General features: G+C 39.9%; 1 protein-coding gene across 1 annotated transcript in view; it reads right to left on the reverse strand.

The window, feature by feature from the left end:
• Positions 1 to 11,925: 11,925 nt before the first annotated feature.
• The window catches only part of desi2 (desumoylating isopeptidase 2), a 34,892-nt gene continuing 27,206 nt past the window's right edge, over positions 11,926 to 19,611 (reverse strand). Inside the window, exon 5 of the mRNA XM_061911259.1 lies at positions 11,926 to 12,985. Within this exon, the coding sequence (XP_061767243.1) occupies positions 12,719 to 12,985 (267 nt within the window). The 3' untranslated portion in view covers positions 11,926 to 12,718. The remainder of the gene's footprint in view (positions 12,986 to 19,611) is intronic.

Consider the following 19,611-nt stretch of genomic DNA (forward strand, 5'->3'; position numbering starts at 1 on the left):
GATCTTTCTGTGTGGCGTTTGCATGTTCTCCCCGTGACGGCATGGGTCCGGCTTCTTCCCACTTCCAAAGACATGCACCTGGGGATAGGTTGATTGGCAACACTAAATTAGCCCTAGTGTGTTAATGTGAGTGTGAATGTTGTCTGTCTATCTGTGTTGGCCCTGCGATGAGGTGGCTATTTGTCCTGGGTGTACGCCGCCTTCCGCCCAAATGCAGCTGAGATAGGCTCCAGCACCCTCCGCAACCCCAAAAAGGGACAAGCGGCAGTAAATGGATGGATGAATATACACACACCATAATAATAACTACGTTGAAGCACAGTATGTCTGACTATGGTAGCCCTAATGTTCCCGACAATCTCTCAAGCTTACCAAAGTCGTATTAAAACAATTTCACAGATATTTGAGCGTTGTGTGTAATGTTATATATCAGGGGTCCCTAAACAATTAGACTCGAGGGGCCGCATTGGGTTGGAAAAATTTGACCATGGGCTGGGCTGTGTGTGTATGTGTGTGTGTGGTGTGTGTGTGTGTGTATATATATATATATATATATATATATATATATATATGTGTATATACACACATATATATGTGTGTGTATATATATACATATATACCTCGCGCACTAATTGACTGAAAGAGGGCGCACTTGTTCGCCCGACACTGCGGTGCAAGTGCGATGTCACGATATCGAAGGGAAAATTCATTTTTAGACAATATGATTTGCCTGAGTGGCTCGGATACCCTTAGAGTAACAATCGATAGAAAATGGGTCAGAAAGGACAGATTTAAAAAATTAATAATTACAAAATAATATAGTTTTGTTTTTTTTAAATTAAGACTTCCCGTGGGCCTGATTTTGTAGACCCCTGTTCTATATTCTCAATCAAACATCAAAGTTTTAGTCTTGCTTGCTTACCTGTACTCGCTCGTGTCATTTATTGAACAGGCGTCAACCTGCAGTCCACACGTTTTTCTGATGTGTGACTACCATCTGCTGGTCACACTTCTCATTACACCATGTACCACAACCAGAATTGATACATGTATAAAAAGGCGCTCTGTTGATTTTTAAGAAAGAATAAAGGATTTTAAGTGCGTCTCACAGTCTGAAAAAATATTATTTTGCAAGTCTGACTAGGATCATGCAGTTTTGTGTGCCTGTAGCTTCACTGCTAATAAGCCATGTTGGTTCAGCGTGAAGCCCTACTTTTCTGTACTATAATTACTTTTTACGTATATACTAATTGTGCACTTGACCCATGCAATATACACAATAAATCACATACAACAACGTAACATTAAAGAGTGGATACAAATGTTAGCAGCACTAGCATAGCCATGTTAGCTAAAGTACTAACATTATATTCATGCGAAGTTAGCCTCTGAGTTTAAAGAAAAACAAAAACAAATCAAACTTACAGTTTCCACATCTGTAGCGGACCACTTATTCTTTTCCACATGGCTGTCCTCCGTCACGTAGTGGATGTATTTTGCTGCTCAAAAATAGGTTCTAGGGACACATATTAACTGTTTAGACCAGGGGTCGGCAACCCAAAATGTTGAAAGTTGTTGTTGGATCAAAAATACAAAAACAAATCTGTCTGGAGCCGCAAAATTTTTTAATCCATATTACAAACAGATAGTGTGTCATGAGATATAAATTGAATTAAGAGGACTTAAAGTCAACTAAATGAGCTCAAATGAGGCAAAATTATGCGATATGTACATTTTTAGCTAGCCTAAATAGCATGTTAGCATCGATTAGCTTGCAGTCATGCAGTGACCAAATATATCTGATTAGCACTCCACACAAGTCAATAACATCAACAAAGCTCACCTTTGTGAATTCATGCATGATGTTAAAAGTTTGTTGGACAAAATGAGACAGAAATAGAGGTGGCATAAAATACGTCTTATAAAGTCGGAGAAAGTTATACATGTAAACAAACTACGGTGAGTTCAAGGGCCGTCAAAATTAGGACAAAACGGCGCTCACCAAATACTCGAATCAGTGAAGCATGTTTGATATAAACAGTGAGCTTTATAATAATTAGGGATATGTGTGTCATGTTTGTCCTCCTACAGAAACCATATTAAGACAAAAAATATGTTTTCCGCCCTCATCTTTTTCCATTTTTCATACATTTTTGAAAAAGCTCCAGAGTGCCACTAGGGCGGCGCTAAAGAGCCGCGGGTTGCCGACCCCCGCGTTAGACATTATAAACACATCACTTTAGGCATTGTAGCGCACCCTTAAGATCCATCCTTATTAATCTCAGCTTATTCAAAAATATACTGATTTTGAACATACTGTCTGCACAAAAAGAGATTTCCAAATTTTTTAATAACTTTTAACAACTGGTCGGCACCACTGAAGGCTCGGTGTGAATGACGGCGGTTTCATTCGACGTAAAAACACAAACATGGTTGGTTTAAAACAGTGTTTTTCAACCTTTTTTGAGCCAAGGCACATTTTTTGCATTGGAAAAATGCGGAGGCACACCACCAGCAGAAATCACTAAAAAACAAAACTCAGTTGACGGTAAAAAATCGTTGTCGCGATTGTTGGATATGACTTTAAAGCATAACCAAGCATGCATGACTATAGCTCTTGTCTCAAAGTAGGTGTACTGTCACCACCTGTCACATCACCCCCTGACTTATTTGGACTTTTTTTGCTGTTTTCCTGTGTAGTCTTTGTTCTTGTCTTGCGCTCCAATTTTTGGGGCATTTTCCTGTAGCAGTTTCATGTCTTCCTTTGAGCGATATTTCCCGCATCTACTTTGTTTTAGCCATCAAGAATATTTCAGTTGTTTTTACCCTGTGATGAGGTGGCGACTTGTCCAGGCTGCACCCCGCCTTCCACCCGATTGTAGCTGAGATAGGCTCCAGCGTCCCCCGTGACCCTGGTAGAAAATGGATCGGTTATCCTTCTTTGTGGGGACATTGTTGATTGTCATGTTCGGATGTACTTTGTGGACTTCGTCTTTGCTACACAGTAAGTCTTTGCTGTCGTCCAGCATTCTGGTTTTGTTTACTTTGTAGTTCAGTTTTAGTTTTGTTCCGCATAGCCTTCCTTAAGCTTCAATGCCTTTTCTTAGGGGCACTCACCTTTTGTTTATTTTTTTGTTTAAACATTAAATACCTTTTTTACCTGCACAGTGCTTCCTGCTGTTTCCAAAATCTACAAAGCTGCCACCTACTGATAAGGGAGAGTATTACACCATTATTCTAGACAACACCGACATTCAACAACACATCATTTGCAGACTACAATTACTGGTTTGCAAAAAACATTTTTTTTTACCCCAAATGGGTGAAATTAGATCATCTCCTACGGCACACCAGATTGTATCTCAGGGCACTTTAGTGTGCCGCGGCACAGTGGTTGAAAAACACTGGTTTAAAACATGACATTCATTCCTGTATGAAGACGAGTCGATGACCTTTTTACACTTTCTTTGGCCCCGAAGAAGTGACGTGTCGCTCAAAACGTCTTAAAAAGTGGAAAAACATGTTTGGAAGTGAAGGCAAGAAGGGTGGAAAAATTATTTTTAAATCGGCTGCTTCTGCAGTACGTATTGCTGCCAGCAGAGGGCGCCACTGCATATCTGTGCGAGTGAAATCCATCTCATGTACCAAATCTCACTAAACGAGTCTGACTTGTTTTTCATTATCATTAAACAAAACAAAAACAAAACAAAAAAATATATATATATATATATTATGAAAAAATATATATATATATTTTTTTTTTTACATGAAATACGCAAAAAAATATGAATCAAACCCAAAATAATCCATACTCTGTCCAACTTTGAACTGAAATTGATCTATTTCCAGAGCGGACACTTTTTTTTTTTTATAGTATGCGGGTTTGTTAAGGCGTCATCATCAAGAGCATTTAAATTAATTCCACATTTAGACACCAGTTTTGAGAATTTGGATATTTGTTGGGTCAAAATGCATGCAATTTTTTTTAATACATTTCTGTTAACACACTTTTTGCACTCTTTTGGTGTTGTGGTATTTCAGGCAGAAAAAAACACCCACTAACGCAGTGCTTCTCAAATAGTGGGGGGTAAGGTGTAAGGATCTTTGACTAGGGTTTTAGCCAAAGTTCTTATAACACAGAGCGCTCTTTCATATAGAGGATCTCTGACTAAAATGTTTTAAGGGGCTGAAAAACAAAAGACTCCTCTCATAAGGAGACTATAGTTTACAGTTGGTCCTAAAAACAGAGCGCTATGTCTTATAGAACAACTTTGACTAAGGTTTTTTAGTATCCCAGTGGGCTCTTGTCAAATAGAGGATCTTTGACTGGTGTTTTTTGGATCGATTATTTTTTTTAGGTACTTAAAATCACAGAGGGTTCCTGTCATGTGGAAGATCTTTGACCAGCATGTTTGCCATATATACTAAAAAAACAGGGCACTCTGTCATGTAGAGGATCTTTGACTAGTGTTTTTCCAATCCTTAAAATCACAGGGCTCCTGTCATGTAGAGGATCTTTGACTAAAATGTGTTTAGGTCCTGAAAAACAAAAAACTCCTCTCCTATGTAGGATCTTTGTCTAGTGTTTACAGTTGATCCTAAAAAGAGAGAGCTCTGTCTTAAAGAAGAACTTTGAGTAAGGGGTTTTTTTAGGTCCTTAATATCCCAGTGATCTCGTCATATAGGGGATCTTTGACTGGTGTTTTTTCGATCCTTAAAATCACAGAGGACTCAAGTCATGGAGAACTTCTTTAAATATCGTTTTTGCAGTAGGTCTTAAAAACGCAGAGTGCTCTGTCATATAGGTTATTTTTGATTTGATTTGATTTGTCGGCTGGGCAGGTGTCGGACACCTCAGTCACCTTGGACGTATCCTCGCTCATCCATGCGGACTGGACACTGGCCGAGAGTGGAGTCGGCTGTCTTGGTTGCTTTGTTGGGTCTGCTTTTGTCTCTGGCCATGCTCCCTCCACCCCAGCAGACGATGGCGTGGAACACCACAGAGGCCACCACAGTGGATATGTTTATTTTAGTTTTTATTCATAGCTGTATGTAGAAGTGTCTGCTTGTATCTGCTGCTTTAATGTCTTTAATGTCTGTCCTTTGGGTTCTTTGATGTTTGATGTTTCCCTCTTACACACATGTAAGAGGGATGTGTACTATGGCTATGAGTCTTTCATTTTTTTTTTTCCCTTGGCCTCAGTCTGCACCCCCACTCCAGGGCCTAGGCTAAGACCGATTTTTTAAATTTTATTTTAATCTTCTATTCCCCCCCCCTTGTTTACCTGTATGTCATCTTTTTTGTAAGGGGCGCTGGAAGCCGGCAGACCCGTCAGCGATCCTGTTCTGTCTCCCTGTAATGTTTGTCTGATCTTGAATGGGATTGTGCTGAAAATTGTAATTTTCCTGAAGGAACTCTCCTGACGGAATAAATAAAGTACTATCTATCTATCTATCTATCTATCTAAACGTTTTAGGTCCTTCAAATCACTGCGGGCTAGTGTCATATAGAGGATCTTTGACTAACATTTTTGCAGTAGCTTCTAAAAACAGTAGAATGCTTAGTCATATCGATGGTCTTTGTTTGACGAGTATTTTTGCCATAGGTGCTAAAAACGCAGAGCGTTCCGTCATATAGAGGTTATTTGACTAAGGTTTTTTCAGGTACTTAAAATCACAGAGGGATCCTGTCATATAGAGGATCTTTGACTGGTGTTTTTTTCGATCCTTAAAATCACAGAGGACTCAAGTCATGGAGAACTTCTTTAACTATAGCGTTTTTGCAGTAGGTCTTAAAAACGCAGAGCGCTCTGTCATATAGTTTATTTTTGATTTAACGTTTTTAGGTCCTTCAAATCACAGCGGGCTAGTGTCATATAGAGGATCTTTGACTAGCATTTTTGCAGTAGCTTCTAAAAAACAGTAGATTGCTCAGTCATATTGATGGTCTTTGACGAGTATTCATACCATAGGGGCTAAAAACGCAGAGCGCTCGGTCATACAGAGGATCTTTGACTAAGGTTTTTTCAGGTACTTAAAATCACAGAGGGATCCTGTCATGTGGAGGATCTTTGACCAGCATTTTTTCCATACATACTAAAAACACAGGGCGCTCTCTCATATAGAGAATCTTTGACTAGTGTTTTTCCAATCCTTAAAATAACAGAGGGCTCTTGCCATTTAGAGGATCTTTGACTAACGTTTTTTCAAGTACTTGAAATCACAGTGGGCTTCTGTCATGTGGAGGATCTTTGACCATAATTTTTGCCATGTATATTAAAAATGCAGGGCACTCATGTTATATAGAGGATCTTTGCTAGTGTTTTTCCAATCCTTAAAATCACAGAGGGTTCTTGTCATGTAGAGAATCTTTGACTAAAAAGGTTTTTAGGTCCTGAAAAACTCAAGACTCCTCTCATATGTAGGATTTTTGACTAGTGTTTAAAGTTGGTCCTTAAAAATGAGAGGTCTGTCTCATAGAAGAGCTTTGACTAAGATTTTTTAGGTCCTAAATATCCTAGTGGTCCTTTGTCATATAGAAAATCTTTGACTGGTGTTTTTTCGATCCTTAAAATCACAGAGGACTCTAGTCATGGAGAACTTCTTTAACTAGCGTTTTTGCAGTAAGTCTTAAAAACGCAGAGCGCTCTGTTATATAGATTATTTTTGACTTCAGGTTTTTACGTCCTTCAAATCACAGCGGGCTACGGACACATAGAGGATCTTTGACTAGAATTGTTGCACTAGCTTATAAAAAACAGTTGCATGCTCAGTCATATCGATGGTCTTTTTGCCATAGGTGCTAAAAACAAAGAGGGCTCCTGTCATGTGGAGAATCTTTGACTATCATTTTTGCCATATATACTAAAAACGCAGGGCACTCAGTTATATAGGATCTTTGACTAGTGTATTTTCAATCCTTAAAATCCCAGAGGGCTCCTGTCATATGAAGGATCTTTGGATGTCGATTTTGCAGAACATCTCTGAAAACACTAGAATGCGCAATCCTATGGAGGATCTTTGACAAGTGTTTTTGCCATAGGTCTTACAAATGCAGAACACTCTGTCATCCAGAGGATCTTTGATTAAGGTTTTTTTTTAGGACCGTAAAATCACAGAGGACTCCTGTTATATGAAGGATCTTTGACGAGTGCTTGCCATAGGTCCTAAAAACGCAGAGCGCCCTGTTTTTAGGTCCTTAAAATCACAAAGAAATGCTGTCATGTTGAGGATCTTTGACGTTTTTGCAGTATGTCTCTGAAATCACCAGATTGCTTGGCCATATAGAGGATCTATAGTGTTTGTCATAGGTCCTAAAATCGCGGAGTGCTCTGTCATATAGGGGATCTTGGACTAAGATTTTTTTAATGACCTTAAAATCACAGAGAACTTCTTGTCCATATAACATATATTTGCATAGTGTTTTTAAATTCCTTAACATTTCAGAGTGCTCCTGTCAGGGAGAGGATCTTTGATTAGGTTTTTGCAAGAGGTCGAAAAAACGCAGACCACTCTGACATCAGAGGGTCTTGGACTAAGGTTGTTTTTTTTTAGGTCCTTAAAATCACAGGACACTCCTGTTGTGTGGAGAATCTTTGACTAGTGTTTGCCATAGGTCCTAAAAACGCAGAGCGCTCCGTCTTATAGAGGATCTTTGATTAGTGTTTTTAGGTCCTTAAAATACGAGAAATGCCATCATATAGAGGATCTTTGACATTTTTGAAGTATGTCTCTGAAAACAGCAGAATGCTTGGCCATATAGAGGATCTTTGACTAGTGTTTGCCATAGGTCCTAAAAATGCAGAGAGCTCTGTCTTATAGAGGATCTTTGATTAGTGTTTTTAGGTCCTTAAAATACGAGAAATGCCGTCATATAGAGGATCTTTGACATTTTTGCAGCATGTCTCTGAAAACAGCAGAATGCTTGGCCATATAGAGGATCTTTGACTAGTGTTTGCCATAGGTCCTAAAAACGCAGAGAGCTCTGTCTTATAGAGGATCTTTGATTAGTGTTTTTAGGTCCTTAAAATACGAGAAATGCCGTCATATAGAGGATCTTTGACATTTTTGCAGCATGTCTCTGAAAACAGCAGAATGCTTGGCCATATAGAGGATCTTTGACTAGTGTTTGCCATAGGTCCTAAAAAGGCAGAGCACTCAGTCATCTGGAGAATCTCTGACTAAGATTTTTTTAGGTCCTTAAAATCACAGGGGACTCCTGTTATATGAAGTATCTTTGACTAGGTTTTTGCCAAAGGTCAAAAAAACACAGACCACTCTGTCATCAGAGGATCTTGGACTAAGGTTTTTTTTTTAGGTCCTTAAAATCACAGGAGACTCCTGTTGTGTGGAGAATCTTTGACTAGTGTTTGCCATAGGTCCTAATAACGCAGAGCGCTCTGTCTTATACAGGATCTTTGATTAATGTTTTATGTCCGTAAAATCACAGAGGAATCCTGTCATATAGAGGATCTTTGATATGTTTGCAGTATGTCTCTAAAAACTACAGAATGCTTGGCCATATAGAGGATTGTTTAGTGTTTGCCATAGGTCCAAAAAACGCAGAGCGGTTGGTCATCTAGAAGATCTTTGACTAAGATTTTTTTTAAGGACCTTAAAATCACAGATAACTTCCTTTCTTATAATAGATCTTTGCATAGTGTTTTAAAGATCTTTAAAATCAGAGAGAGCTCCTGTCATGGAAAGGATCTTTGACTAGCTTTTAGCCATAGGTTCTAAAAACACAGAGGGCTTTGCTCTATAGAGAATCTTTGTTTTTTCGATCTTTAAAAATCACATAGGACTCCTGTCATGTAGAGGATTTTGCACTGGGGTTTTACTATGGTAAACCTCCCCTCTAATAAACAATTACACAAGGTAACATCCTCGCTTACGCAAAACACAGAAAATGTAATCCATCCGAGTCAATTTTCCAACACACTCAAGGTCGTACACATTAGTTCCACTTAGTTTATATGAAAATCAGTCTTTAAAAAGGTGCACAAAAATCTAGACGTTGAACTTCCTTCATGCATTCCGCAAACATTTTTTCACATGGCATGTGTGGCGCCCCCTTTTGGTTGTACTAAAACATGTTTGCATACATGAAATACAGATATTTATTTTTTAAGGGAGTCAGTCCTACAACAGTGTCAGTGCCAAATGGGATCAAAGTGGGTGAAGTGTCCTGCCCAAGACAAAACGTGATTAAGATGGCGGAAGCTAGAATAGAACCTACAACTCTCACGTTGCTGACACGGCCGCTCTACCACCCAAGCCATGCCTATCTCAAAGCAGGGATTCTCAAACTGTGGTACAGAGTCCTCTCAAATATTGTTCACAAATCTGTCTAAAAGCGGTGTTAGTGAGCATTTCTTCTTTACTAAGATAAACAATCCCACCTCACAGGTGTGGCATATCAAGATGCTGATTAAACAGCATGATTATTGCACAGGTGTGCTTTAGGCAGCCTACAATAAAAGGCCACTCTTAACGGTGCAGTTTTATCACACAGATGTCGCAGGTTTTGAGAGAACGTGCAGTTGGCAGGCTGACTGCAGGAATGTCCACCAGAGCTGTTGCCTGTGATTTAAATTTTCATTTCTCTCCAATAAGCTGTCTCCAAAGGCGTTTTAGAGAATTTGGCAGTACATCCAACCGGCCTCACAACCGCACACCACGTGTAATTACACCAGCCACCTCCATGATCGTCTGAGACCAGCCACCCGGACAGCTGCTGCAGCAATTGGTTTGCATAACCAAAGAATATCCGCACAAACTGTGAGAACCCATCTCAGGGGAAACTCATCTGCATGCTACCGTCCTCATTGGCGTCTCTACCTGACTGCAGTTCATTGTCGTAACTGACTTGGGTGGGCAAACGCTCACGTTCGATGGCATCTGGCACAATGGAGAGGTGTTCTCTTCACGGATGCATCCCGGTTTTCACTGTTCAGGGCAGTTCGCAGACAGTGTGTGGCGTCGCGTGGGAGAGCTGTTTTGTGATGTCAACCTTGTGAATAGAGTGGCCCATGGTGGTGGTGATGGGGTTATGGTATGGGGAGGCGAATGTTATGGACAACGAATGCAAGTACATTTTATTGACAGCATTTTGAAAGCACAGAGATACCTTGACGAGATCCTGAGGCCCATTGTTGTGCCATTCACTCGAGACCATCACTTCATGTTGCAGCATGACAAGGCACAGCCCCATGTTGCAAGGATCTGTACACAATACCTGAAAGATGAAAACATCCAAGTTCTTGCATGGTCAGCATACTCACCAGACATGTCACACATCGAGCCTATTTGGGATGCCGTGGATCGGCGTATACGACAGCGTGTTCCACTTCCTGCCAATATCCAGCAACTTGGCACAGCCATTGAAGAGTGGACCAACATTCCACAGGCCACGATCAACAGCCTCATCCACACAATGCCCAGAAGATGTGTTGCATTACGCGAGTCACACCAGATACTAAATGTGTTTTTGATCCCCCAGAGCCCCGAATAAGCAAAACTGCACATTTCAGAGTGGCCTTTTATTGTGGGCTGCCTAAGGCACACCTGTGCAATAATCATGCCGTTTAATCAGCATCTTGATATGCCACACCTGTGAGGTGGGATGGATTATCTTGGTAAAGAAGAAATGCTCACTAACACAGATTTTAGTCAGATTCGTGAACAATATTTGAGAGGAATAGGTCTTTTGTGTATGTAGTAAAAGTTTTAGATATTTAGTTCAACTCAAAAGTGTTGTGTTCAAATTTTTGCTCAGTATAAAAACCGTGGTTTATTTGAAAATGTTTTTTTACGACAGCCCTTGTTCAAACTGCGTGTAATGTTACAGTGGCCACAAATAATACATCGACTAATAAAACTTCTGCCTTGTTTTTAATTATGATTTAGGCCTACTACGCTACTGTATTTTAATGTTTGTCATTACAGTGGTGCATGGAGAGCCATGTTTTTCCTGAGGTGGTATTTGGTGCAAAAAGTTTGAGAACCGCTGCTTTTAAAGTTTTGTAATCATTAGACCAGAACATCTTATATAGTGGAGTGGGCATGGATGATACAGCAGAGGATTGGGAGAATGTCATGTGGTCAGATGAAACCAAAATATAACTTTTTGGTATAAACTCAACTTGTTGTGTTTGGAGGAAGAAGAATACTGAGTTGCATCCCAAGAACACCTTAACTACTGTGAAGCATGGGGGTGGAAACATCATGCTTTGGGGCTGTTTTTCTGCTAAGGGGACATAAAGATTGATCCGTGTTAAGGAAAGAATGAATGGGGCCATGTATCGTGAAATTTTGAGCCAAAACCTCCTTCCATCAGTGAGAGCTTTGAATGGTTGACCAAATACTTATTTTCCACCATAATTTCCAAATAAATTCTTTAAAATTCCAACAATGTGAATTTCTGGATTTTTTTTTCACATTCTGTCTCTCACAGTTGAAGTGTACCTATGATGAAAATTACAGACCTCTCATCATTTTAAGTGGGAGAACTTGCACAATCGGTTGCTGACTAAATACTTTTTTTGCCCCACTGTGTGTGTGTGTGTATATATATATACATATACATATATAGGTGTGGGAAAAATCACAAGACTACTTCATCTCTACAGAACTGCTTCATGAGGGGTTCCCTCAAACATCAGGAGATTTACTGATGATTGAGGGATATAGTATACAGTATATAGTATATATACTGTATTTATTATGTGTGTGTGTGTGTGTGTGTGTGTGTGCGTGTGCTTGTGCTAGCAACTCATAGAGTGGTTTTGGACTGATAAATAAATATTATCAGGTTCTCAATTGTATAAAATTTAGGGAGGGAGTGAAAAAAGTGACGTCCCCAAGGGGGAGCATGACAAGAAATAATTGAGAAGCACTGCATTCCACCAATACAAAAAACTTGAGTGAGTGTATGAATACTTTGGGCTTTAATGTAAAGAGAAGTGGACCATATTGGACTCTAGGTTGTTTTCTTTTAATCAAAGAGTATAAAAAGTGCCAGGCTGCATTACAAAACGACTAAACAGTCAAATGAAAAAGTCTGGAAAAGACCTTTGGAGGACCTGAGTTTTGTCAACAAAAATGGAACAAAAAATAGTCAACATTAGAGAAATAGAATTTGAAAAAAAAAGATTGAATTGAAAAGTCCTGCTTTGCATGGCGGCACAAAAATATTTCCATGAAAGGAGGATTCGATTGTGCGCTCATCATCTGCTGATGTTGACAAACGTGAGAAAAAGTTGTTGCCGTGCTCAGAAAAAAAAACACACATAAAGAATGGATGCGCTCTTCCAGGCTTTACTCAAGGCCAAACAGGTGACCTGGGACTTGTGGGAGGTCCAGGTAACACACTGGGAGTAAAAAGCGTGCTCGAAGGCACCACGGAGCTCGCTACTAAGAAAGAAGTCAATTCTCCTTCAGCCGCTAAAGAATAATAAAAACTAACCTGCATGAGGTTCTGTTAGCCAAAGTCGTTAAAAAACAGGTTGATCTTGAGGTCCGGTCCCAGCCCAAAAAAACAGGACGGCATTTGGCTCGGAAAACCTGGAACACAACGTAGGAGGAAAACCTAAAAAGGCCCAGTGGGGTCAGAAGTGAGAGGAGTAGCACCATTCAACCAGTGACAACTGGTCCGATCCAAATGTGGCTGGTGATTGTTTGGATTCCAAAAGTATCGGACCTGCACGTGTCCTCGCTCCTACCGGCGTGGCTGGTGGCGGGACTGCAGCGGCATGGAGGTGGGCCCCGAGGAGGAGGAAGGCGACACGGACGCCAAGGAGGCGCTGGCGGCGGCGTCCTCGGCCTCCTCCAGATCGCCCGCGGCGTGGAGCTCCTGGCTGACGCTGGACTGCAAGGCGGCCGGGGTGAGCCACTCTTTGGGCAGGCAGCTCTGCAGGAAGGGCACGCACGAGCTGAAGTAGGCCAGGCGGTTGACCCAGCGTGGGATTTCGCGGCCGCACAGGATCTGCGCGCAAAAAAAGGAGAAGAGACGGGGTGAAATATTCCGTCCTAGAGTCAAACTCCGGTTTCTGATACTTTATTGTGATGCATTTGGACCGCCACAAATAGATTTGACGTGACACGTTTCCCCATACTTTCCAACCCTCCCGGATTTTCCGGGAGACTCCCGAAATTCAGCGCCTCTCCCGAAAACTTCCCGGAAGAAATTTTCTACCGAAAATCTCCCGAAATTCAGCTGGAACTGGAGGCCACGCCCCCTCCAGCTCAAACATGCACAGTTCAAAGCTTGATAAAGGAGGATTGCAGGCGGATCTGACGGCATTTAAAGTCATTTTTAAAAACGACTGCTAGTCCTCCTCCTTTTCGACCGGACGACCGCGAAGAATTAATGTAGGAACACTCCGGAGGCAGAAGTTCATTAAGTGGGGCAGACTCACCGGCTCTCAGCCATGTTTCCGTCACACAGAGGAAGTCAAGTCCGCCGCCCGCGGGAAGTGAAGATATCCTTCAGGATAAACGATATGTTTGTCAAAGATCTTGCGTTCACAAGACCGAACCTGGCGGGGGCCAGCACGTCCCAGGGCGCAGCTAATCCAGGTCGGGCCCGACACAGAGCTGACAGCGAGAGACGGCAGGGCAAAGCACATACTGGCGCCATCTTCTGGAAACTCGGAAGTGACGTTACTCAAATAGTGAAAGGTAAATATTGTTGTTTTTTTAGTACCCAGCAAGCACAGTACAGTTAGTAGAACAACTTAGTTTTTATTACTGTGTATTTGATAAGTGCCGTCTGAAATTCAACTATTTATTTTATTTATTTATATATATATATATATATATATATATATATATATATATATATATACATATATATATATATATAGCTAGAATTCCTGACTTTGCAAACAATAACAAAAATATTTTGTACTAATAAAGAGAAGAAAATATTGATCTAATCACTTTTGTATCATTTATATACTGATACTGTACTAAGTATTGATAGCATCGAAATCTGGATCGATCACTCTTACTTTACATTGAAGCTTTAGCGGTTAGCTTCTTGTGTCTTCTTCAATGTCAATCAATCAATCAATGTTTATTTATAAAACCCTAAATCATAGTGTCTCAAAGGGCTGCACAAGCCACGACATACTGGTTCTTCTACTCGGTGCCTTTTCCTCTAGTCCTCCAGTGAAAATGGTACTAAAAAAATCTGTTTATTTTAAGCCATGTTGGTGAGGATTAGTCCTATAGAGTTGTACATTTCCTTGTGATGTGTGATTCAATACATGTCTAGGGACGTGGTAATGATGCGATTCAAAGACGATACATTTTAAAAACAGAATGATACGATAAGATTTTATACGGTGTACAAACAATTTGGTTCTATAGATAGCATTTGTTGATCCGAACATTCTTTTTTTCACCACAAAAGAACAAAAAGCATGCATTCCTCTGCATATGTTAGGACCTTGGCACCAAGCAGTCCGACTAGATTTGTCCAAGCTAATTTTATAAGCATGAACTGATGAAAACTACTCGGATAAGAGGCCAAATGTCTTCTAAGACAAACTGAACAGTCAACTTATCAGTTAAATCCTGATGAATGAGAAATAACAATGTACTGTATAAAAGTGACCTGCTTCCAGTATTTTGAAAATGTGTAAAACACAACATATACATCACCAAAGATCAAATAAAAATAAATAAAGTAAAAAGATAACAGAATCACCTGTCAAGTATATTTATCTTCAGATACGGACCAAAAAAAACTTGCTTAATAAACATATTTTTGTTTGATGATGGTATGGGAATTATGAAATTAAATGTATAAATAACAATGAACTTGGCCTTTCAGGTGTAATGTCACCCTGTTGGCACGATGCATAAGGACATGCTGATTTTGGAAGTCCAAAATCAAGGAATCATATTACAGGCATCTCCTTCCCAGCTATTTGGGGACCCCACAGTGGCGGGGGAAGCAGAGGAAAGGTTAATAGGAGTTGAATGAAAAGTGGGTGTGCTCAAAGCTTGCAAGGGATGTTGTTATTGCCGTGTTTAGGGACGTGTGGATCCATACTGAAATATCGAAGCTGCCGATACCTGCTTTTTTTTGGTATAATATTGATCCCAAAAAAGTAGAGTCCAAAATTTTTCCACCTAGGGCTGCTTACTGAAAAGTCAAAGTATGTGGCGGCTGTATTGATATCTTTTTGTAAAAAATGCTATAAAACATGTATTACTCAGTAATGTGTTATTGGTGACTAAGTATATTATTATATTACTAATTATTAGTTAGAACCTTTCAGCTTTTTCTCATTACATACTGATTGTTTTGCTCTTTTTTCTCACATTTTTACTATAGTTAGGAAAAATATTATTAATATGATTGTGTAACTGCATAACCTATTCTGCCTGTTCGCAAATATTAATATTCAGTTACACATTTAACAGTGTTTCTTATGGTTGTTGTAATTTTTCTAATAAATTCAAAAGTTAGTGCATTTTATTTTTTTAATAAACTAACTAAACTGTGTTTATATTTTAAATACATTTTATTTTTATTTTGAGACCTTGTAATATTTTAGATCAGGGGGCGTCTAAACTTTTTCCGCCAAGGGCCGCAAACTGAAAAGTCAAGTATAGGGGGGCATTTTGTATTCAACAAATAGTTTTCCTAAAACACCAAAAAGCTGCGTTATTGTTTGTGCTATCGTGCAATATTTTGGACGCGTTCGCTCACTGCAGGTGCTGGGGTGTGACCGTCAACAGTATTTCCTTCTGTTTAGTGCCTTGAACTGGAAGTACAAGTGTCGTTCGGTCTACTAGTCGTCCATAGCGTTTCTACTTGTATGGTTTCTTCATTCATTACTCCAAGCAACATAACTTAAACAGTTGATACTTACTAAACCATCACGTTTAATAGTGGTGTTTTCATGCATAATTTTACGTGCTATCGTAATGTAATCAAGCTTGCGTTGAAAGCTAATATGCAAATACGTTTACAAGTGTCTGTGTTAGTACTATTAACTTACAATTGTATTCCATTTTTATTGTTCCTAGAGTTCACAAGTTCCTTAGTAAATTTACCAAAACATCACCATGGAGTTATTGAGTTGGTATAGCTAATTGGAGAGCTAGTGTCCGCAGCTTGTGGGTCCATGACGGTGACTTCTGTTTTGTTTGTTGTACTTGTATAGCGCTTTTCTACCTTTTTTAAGGAACTCAAAGCGCTTTGACACTATTTCCCCATTCACACACATATTCACACACTGATGGCGGGAGCTGCCATGTATGTCGCTAACCAGGACCCATCAGGAGCAAGGGTGAAGTGTCTTGCTCAAGGACACAACAGACATGACTGAAATGGTAAAAGGTGGGGATTGAACAGGAACCCTCAGGTTGCTGGAACTGCCACTCTCCCAACTGCGCCACGCCGTTCATAACATGTATTTACGTGGCTTATAGCATGGTGCAGCTAATATGTGGAAAAATATTTTTACCTTCTAAAATTTAGTGGGTGCAGCTTATATATCGGTGCGCACTATAGTTTGGAAAATACGGTATGTCTTTCTGTGCGTGCATCACTTTTGAAGGAACCTTTTAGGTGATTATAATCTTTAGCATGTAAATACAGCTGTGGTAAAGATTGTTTGAGCTCAGTTAAAAAAGATTTGACTGTTCAATTTTGGTCATTTCTAAACCAATATTCTACAACACAAATAAAAAGTTGAAACAACATGCTTTTTGATGACATCTAATCAGTGTCAGGTTGCGACGTTGATTTGACCATTGAATTTTGGTCATTTCCCGATCAATATTCGACAACACAAATACAACTTTGAAACAAAATACTTTTTGATAGCATTTATTCAATGTTTAGTTCTGACGATGATTTAACCATTGAATTTTGGTATTTTCCGAACCAATATTCTAAACACAAAAACAATGTTGAAACAACATACCTTTTGACAACGTTTAAACAATATTGTGTTCTGACATTGATTTGACCATTGAATTTTGATAATTTCCCGATCAATATTCGACAACACAAATACAACTTTGAAACAACATACTTTTTGATAACATTTATTCAATGTTGGGTTCTGACGATGATTTAACCATTGAATTTTGGTATTTTTCGAACCAATATTCTAAAAACAAAAACAACGTTGAAACTACATACCTTTTGACAACGTTTCAACAATACTGTGTTCTGACATTGATTTGACCATTGAATTTTGGTCATTTCCCGATCAATATTCTACAACACAAATACAATGTTGAAACAACATGCTTTTTGACCATGAATATTCAATGTCTTTTTCTGACGTTGTTTTGAACATTGAATTTTGGTCATTTTCCAACCAATCGTCATGTTCTGCGGTCTGGATTCTGTTTAGTTATGTTCCGTTTTGTTTTTGACTCCATTAGTTCCTGTTTTTGCGCACCCTGGTTTGTTTTAGTTTCCATGACAACCACTAGTTTCACCTGCCTCATTTGTTTGAACTTACGCACCTGTTTTTAATCATGTCACTATTTAAGCCTGTCATTTTCTGTTGGTCGTTCTGGTGTTATCACTCTTGTGTTTGCTCTGTCCATGACATAGTTCGTACTGATGTTCATAGTTCATGCTGCTTTGCTCATGTCACAGTAAGTGTTGTTTGTTTTATGGTAATAGTTTGTTAAAGTATTATTTTTGTTCCCTGCGTTAAGTTTTGTGCCTCCACTGTGAGCGCCTTTTGTTTGTAGCTTTTGAGTTAAAATTAAAATCATGTTTTTACCTTCAAACCGGTCTAGTCTGTTTGCATCACAGAAGAAAAAATCTTGCAGCAAGCTGCAACCCCCCCGTCTTGACACCAATAATCTACAACACAAATACAACGTTGAAACAACATGCTTTTTGACGACGTTTAATCAATGTTGTGTTCTGACGTTGATTTGACCATTGAATTTTGGTCATTTCCCAACAACCAACTATTGGCCCCCGACGGGCACATCTCTACTCTAAAATGTAAATGCTGGTCCCTGCTTGGCACTCAGCATTAAGGGTTCGAATTGGGGGTTAAATCCCCATAAATGATTCCCGGGCGCGGCACCGCTGCTGACCACTGCTCCCCTCACTTCCAAGGGGGTGATCAAGAGAATGGGTCATATACAGAGGACAGATTTCACTACACCTAGTGTGTTTGTGACAATCATTGGTACTTTTATTTTAACTAAATAAGACAAGAAAAAAAAGACATTTGCAGCTCGTGTGAGAATTTACATCACGGTGCTTTTAAACAGCGCAGGAAAAGAACAATGATTGCCTCACTTCTTCAAAACGACAACACAAGCGTTAGTGTGTTAGCGTGTGTGAGTGCGCACACCAGCTGGCTGTGCAAGACTGGGTTTGTATCGTTGTGTTTTAATCCGCATTTCGGCGCTGGGACTAACTCTAAGACTCCCTGCTCGTTAGTCAGAGCGGGATAAGCCGATTTAGACCACACATTCACGCTGTGATGCAAGTGTGCCCACTCAGTGTGCAGGAAAAACCCTATTCATGCATCGTTTACACACACGCACACACGCACACACACACATTCTTTGCACTGTACTGTTTATCACGTAAACAGTTTCCTCCCAAGAAAAGAAAGCACTGCTGTGAAGGCTGAGCTGGAACGCGACACTTTAACCTTCATTTAACATGAGCTCATCTCCTCATCAATAATGAAACACTTTGCGCCTTTCACCCTGCTCACCAAATGTTAACATCTGCTACTCGTGGCCAGCACTGTTAGCTGGCCACAACTAGCAGCAGCTGCTTATTGTAGGAGCCACCTAACGCATTGCAACAGAGATTTTCAAAACGGATCAATAACCCAACGCAGCGTTTCGCTGACCACATATTCAGACGCAATGTGTTTTTGAGCATAATATAATGTACAAACAAGCTGTTCACTTTATTCACACCTGCATGACAGTAAATCCTGTAAAAAACATTTCCTGTTCAGTTGATTAAGGTTTTGGGAAGGTCGTTGGAACAGATTATTTTCCTATTTCCATGACTTCCTATAGTGATTTTATATCCATGACAGTACTAGTGTTCTGGCAATGCTTACTTAATGGGAACATTGCTCTGTTTACACAGTCACCTTCAGGGGACCTCTGACGGTATGGGGACAAAAAAAAAAGGGTCCCCTAAAGGGAAACCTTTGTAAAGGGGAACATTATCACAATTTCAGAAGGGTTAAAACCAATAAAAATGTGTTTGTTTGGCATTAAATGTGGGTGGAGGGAAAGGCTGGATGCAAATATAGCTACAAATGAGGCATAATGATGCAATGTGTACATACAGCTAGCCTAAATAGCATGTTAGCATCCATTAGCAAGCCGTGACCATTGATATGTCTGATTAGCACACTCCACGTAATTCAACTTGAATCCGTCCCTGTTAGTGTTGTTACACCCTCCGACAACACACCGACGAGGCATGATGTCTCCAAGGTACGGAAAACAGTCGAAAAAACGGAAAATAACAGAGCTGATTTGTCTTGGTGTGTGTATTTGGTTTGAGAAAATGGCGGATTGCTTCCCGTTGTGACGTCACAGCTGAAAGGTCATTGCTCCGACAGCGAACAATTGAAA

Source organism: Nerophis ophidion, linkage group LG09, assembly GCF_033978795.1.
Source record: "Nerophis ophidion isolate RoL-2023_Sa linkage group LG09, RoL_Noph_v1.0, whole genome shotgun sequence".
NCBI classification, from domain to species: domain Eukaryota; kingdom Metazoa; phylum Chordata; class Actinopteri; order Syngnathiformes; family Syngnathidae; genus Nerophis; species Nerophis ophidion.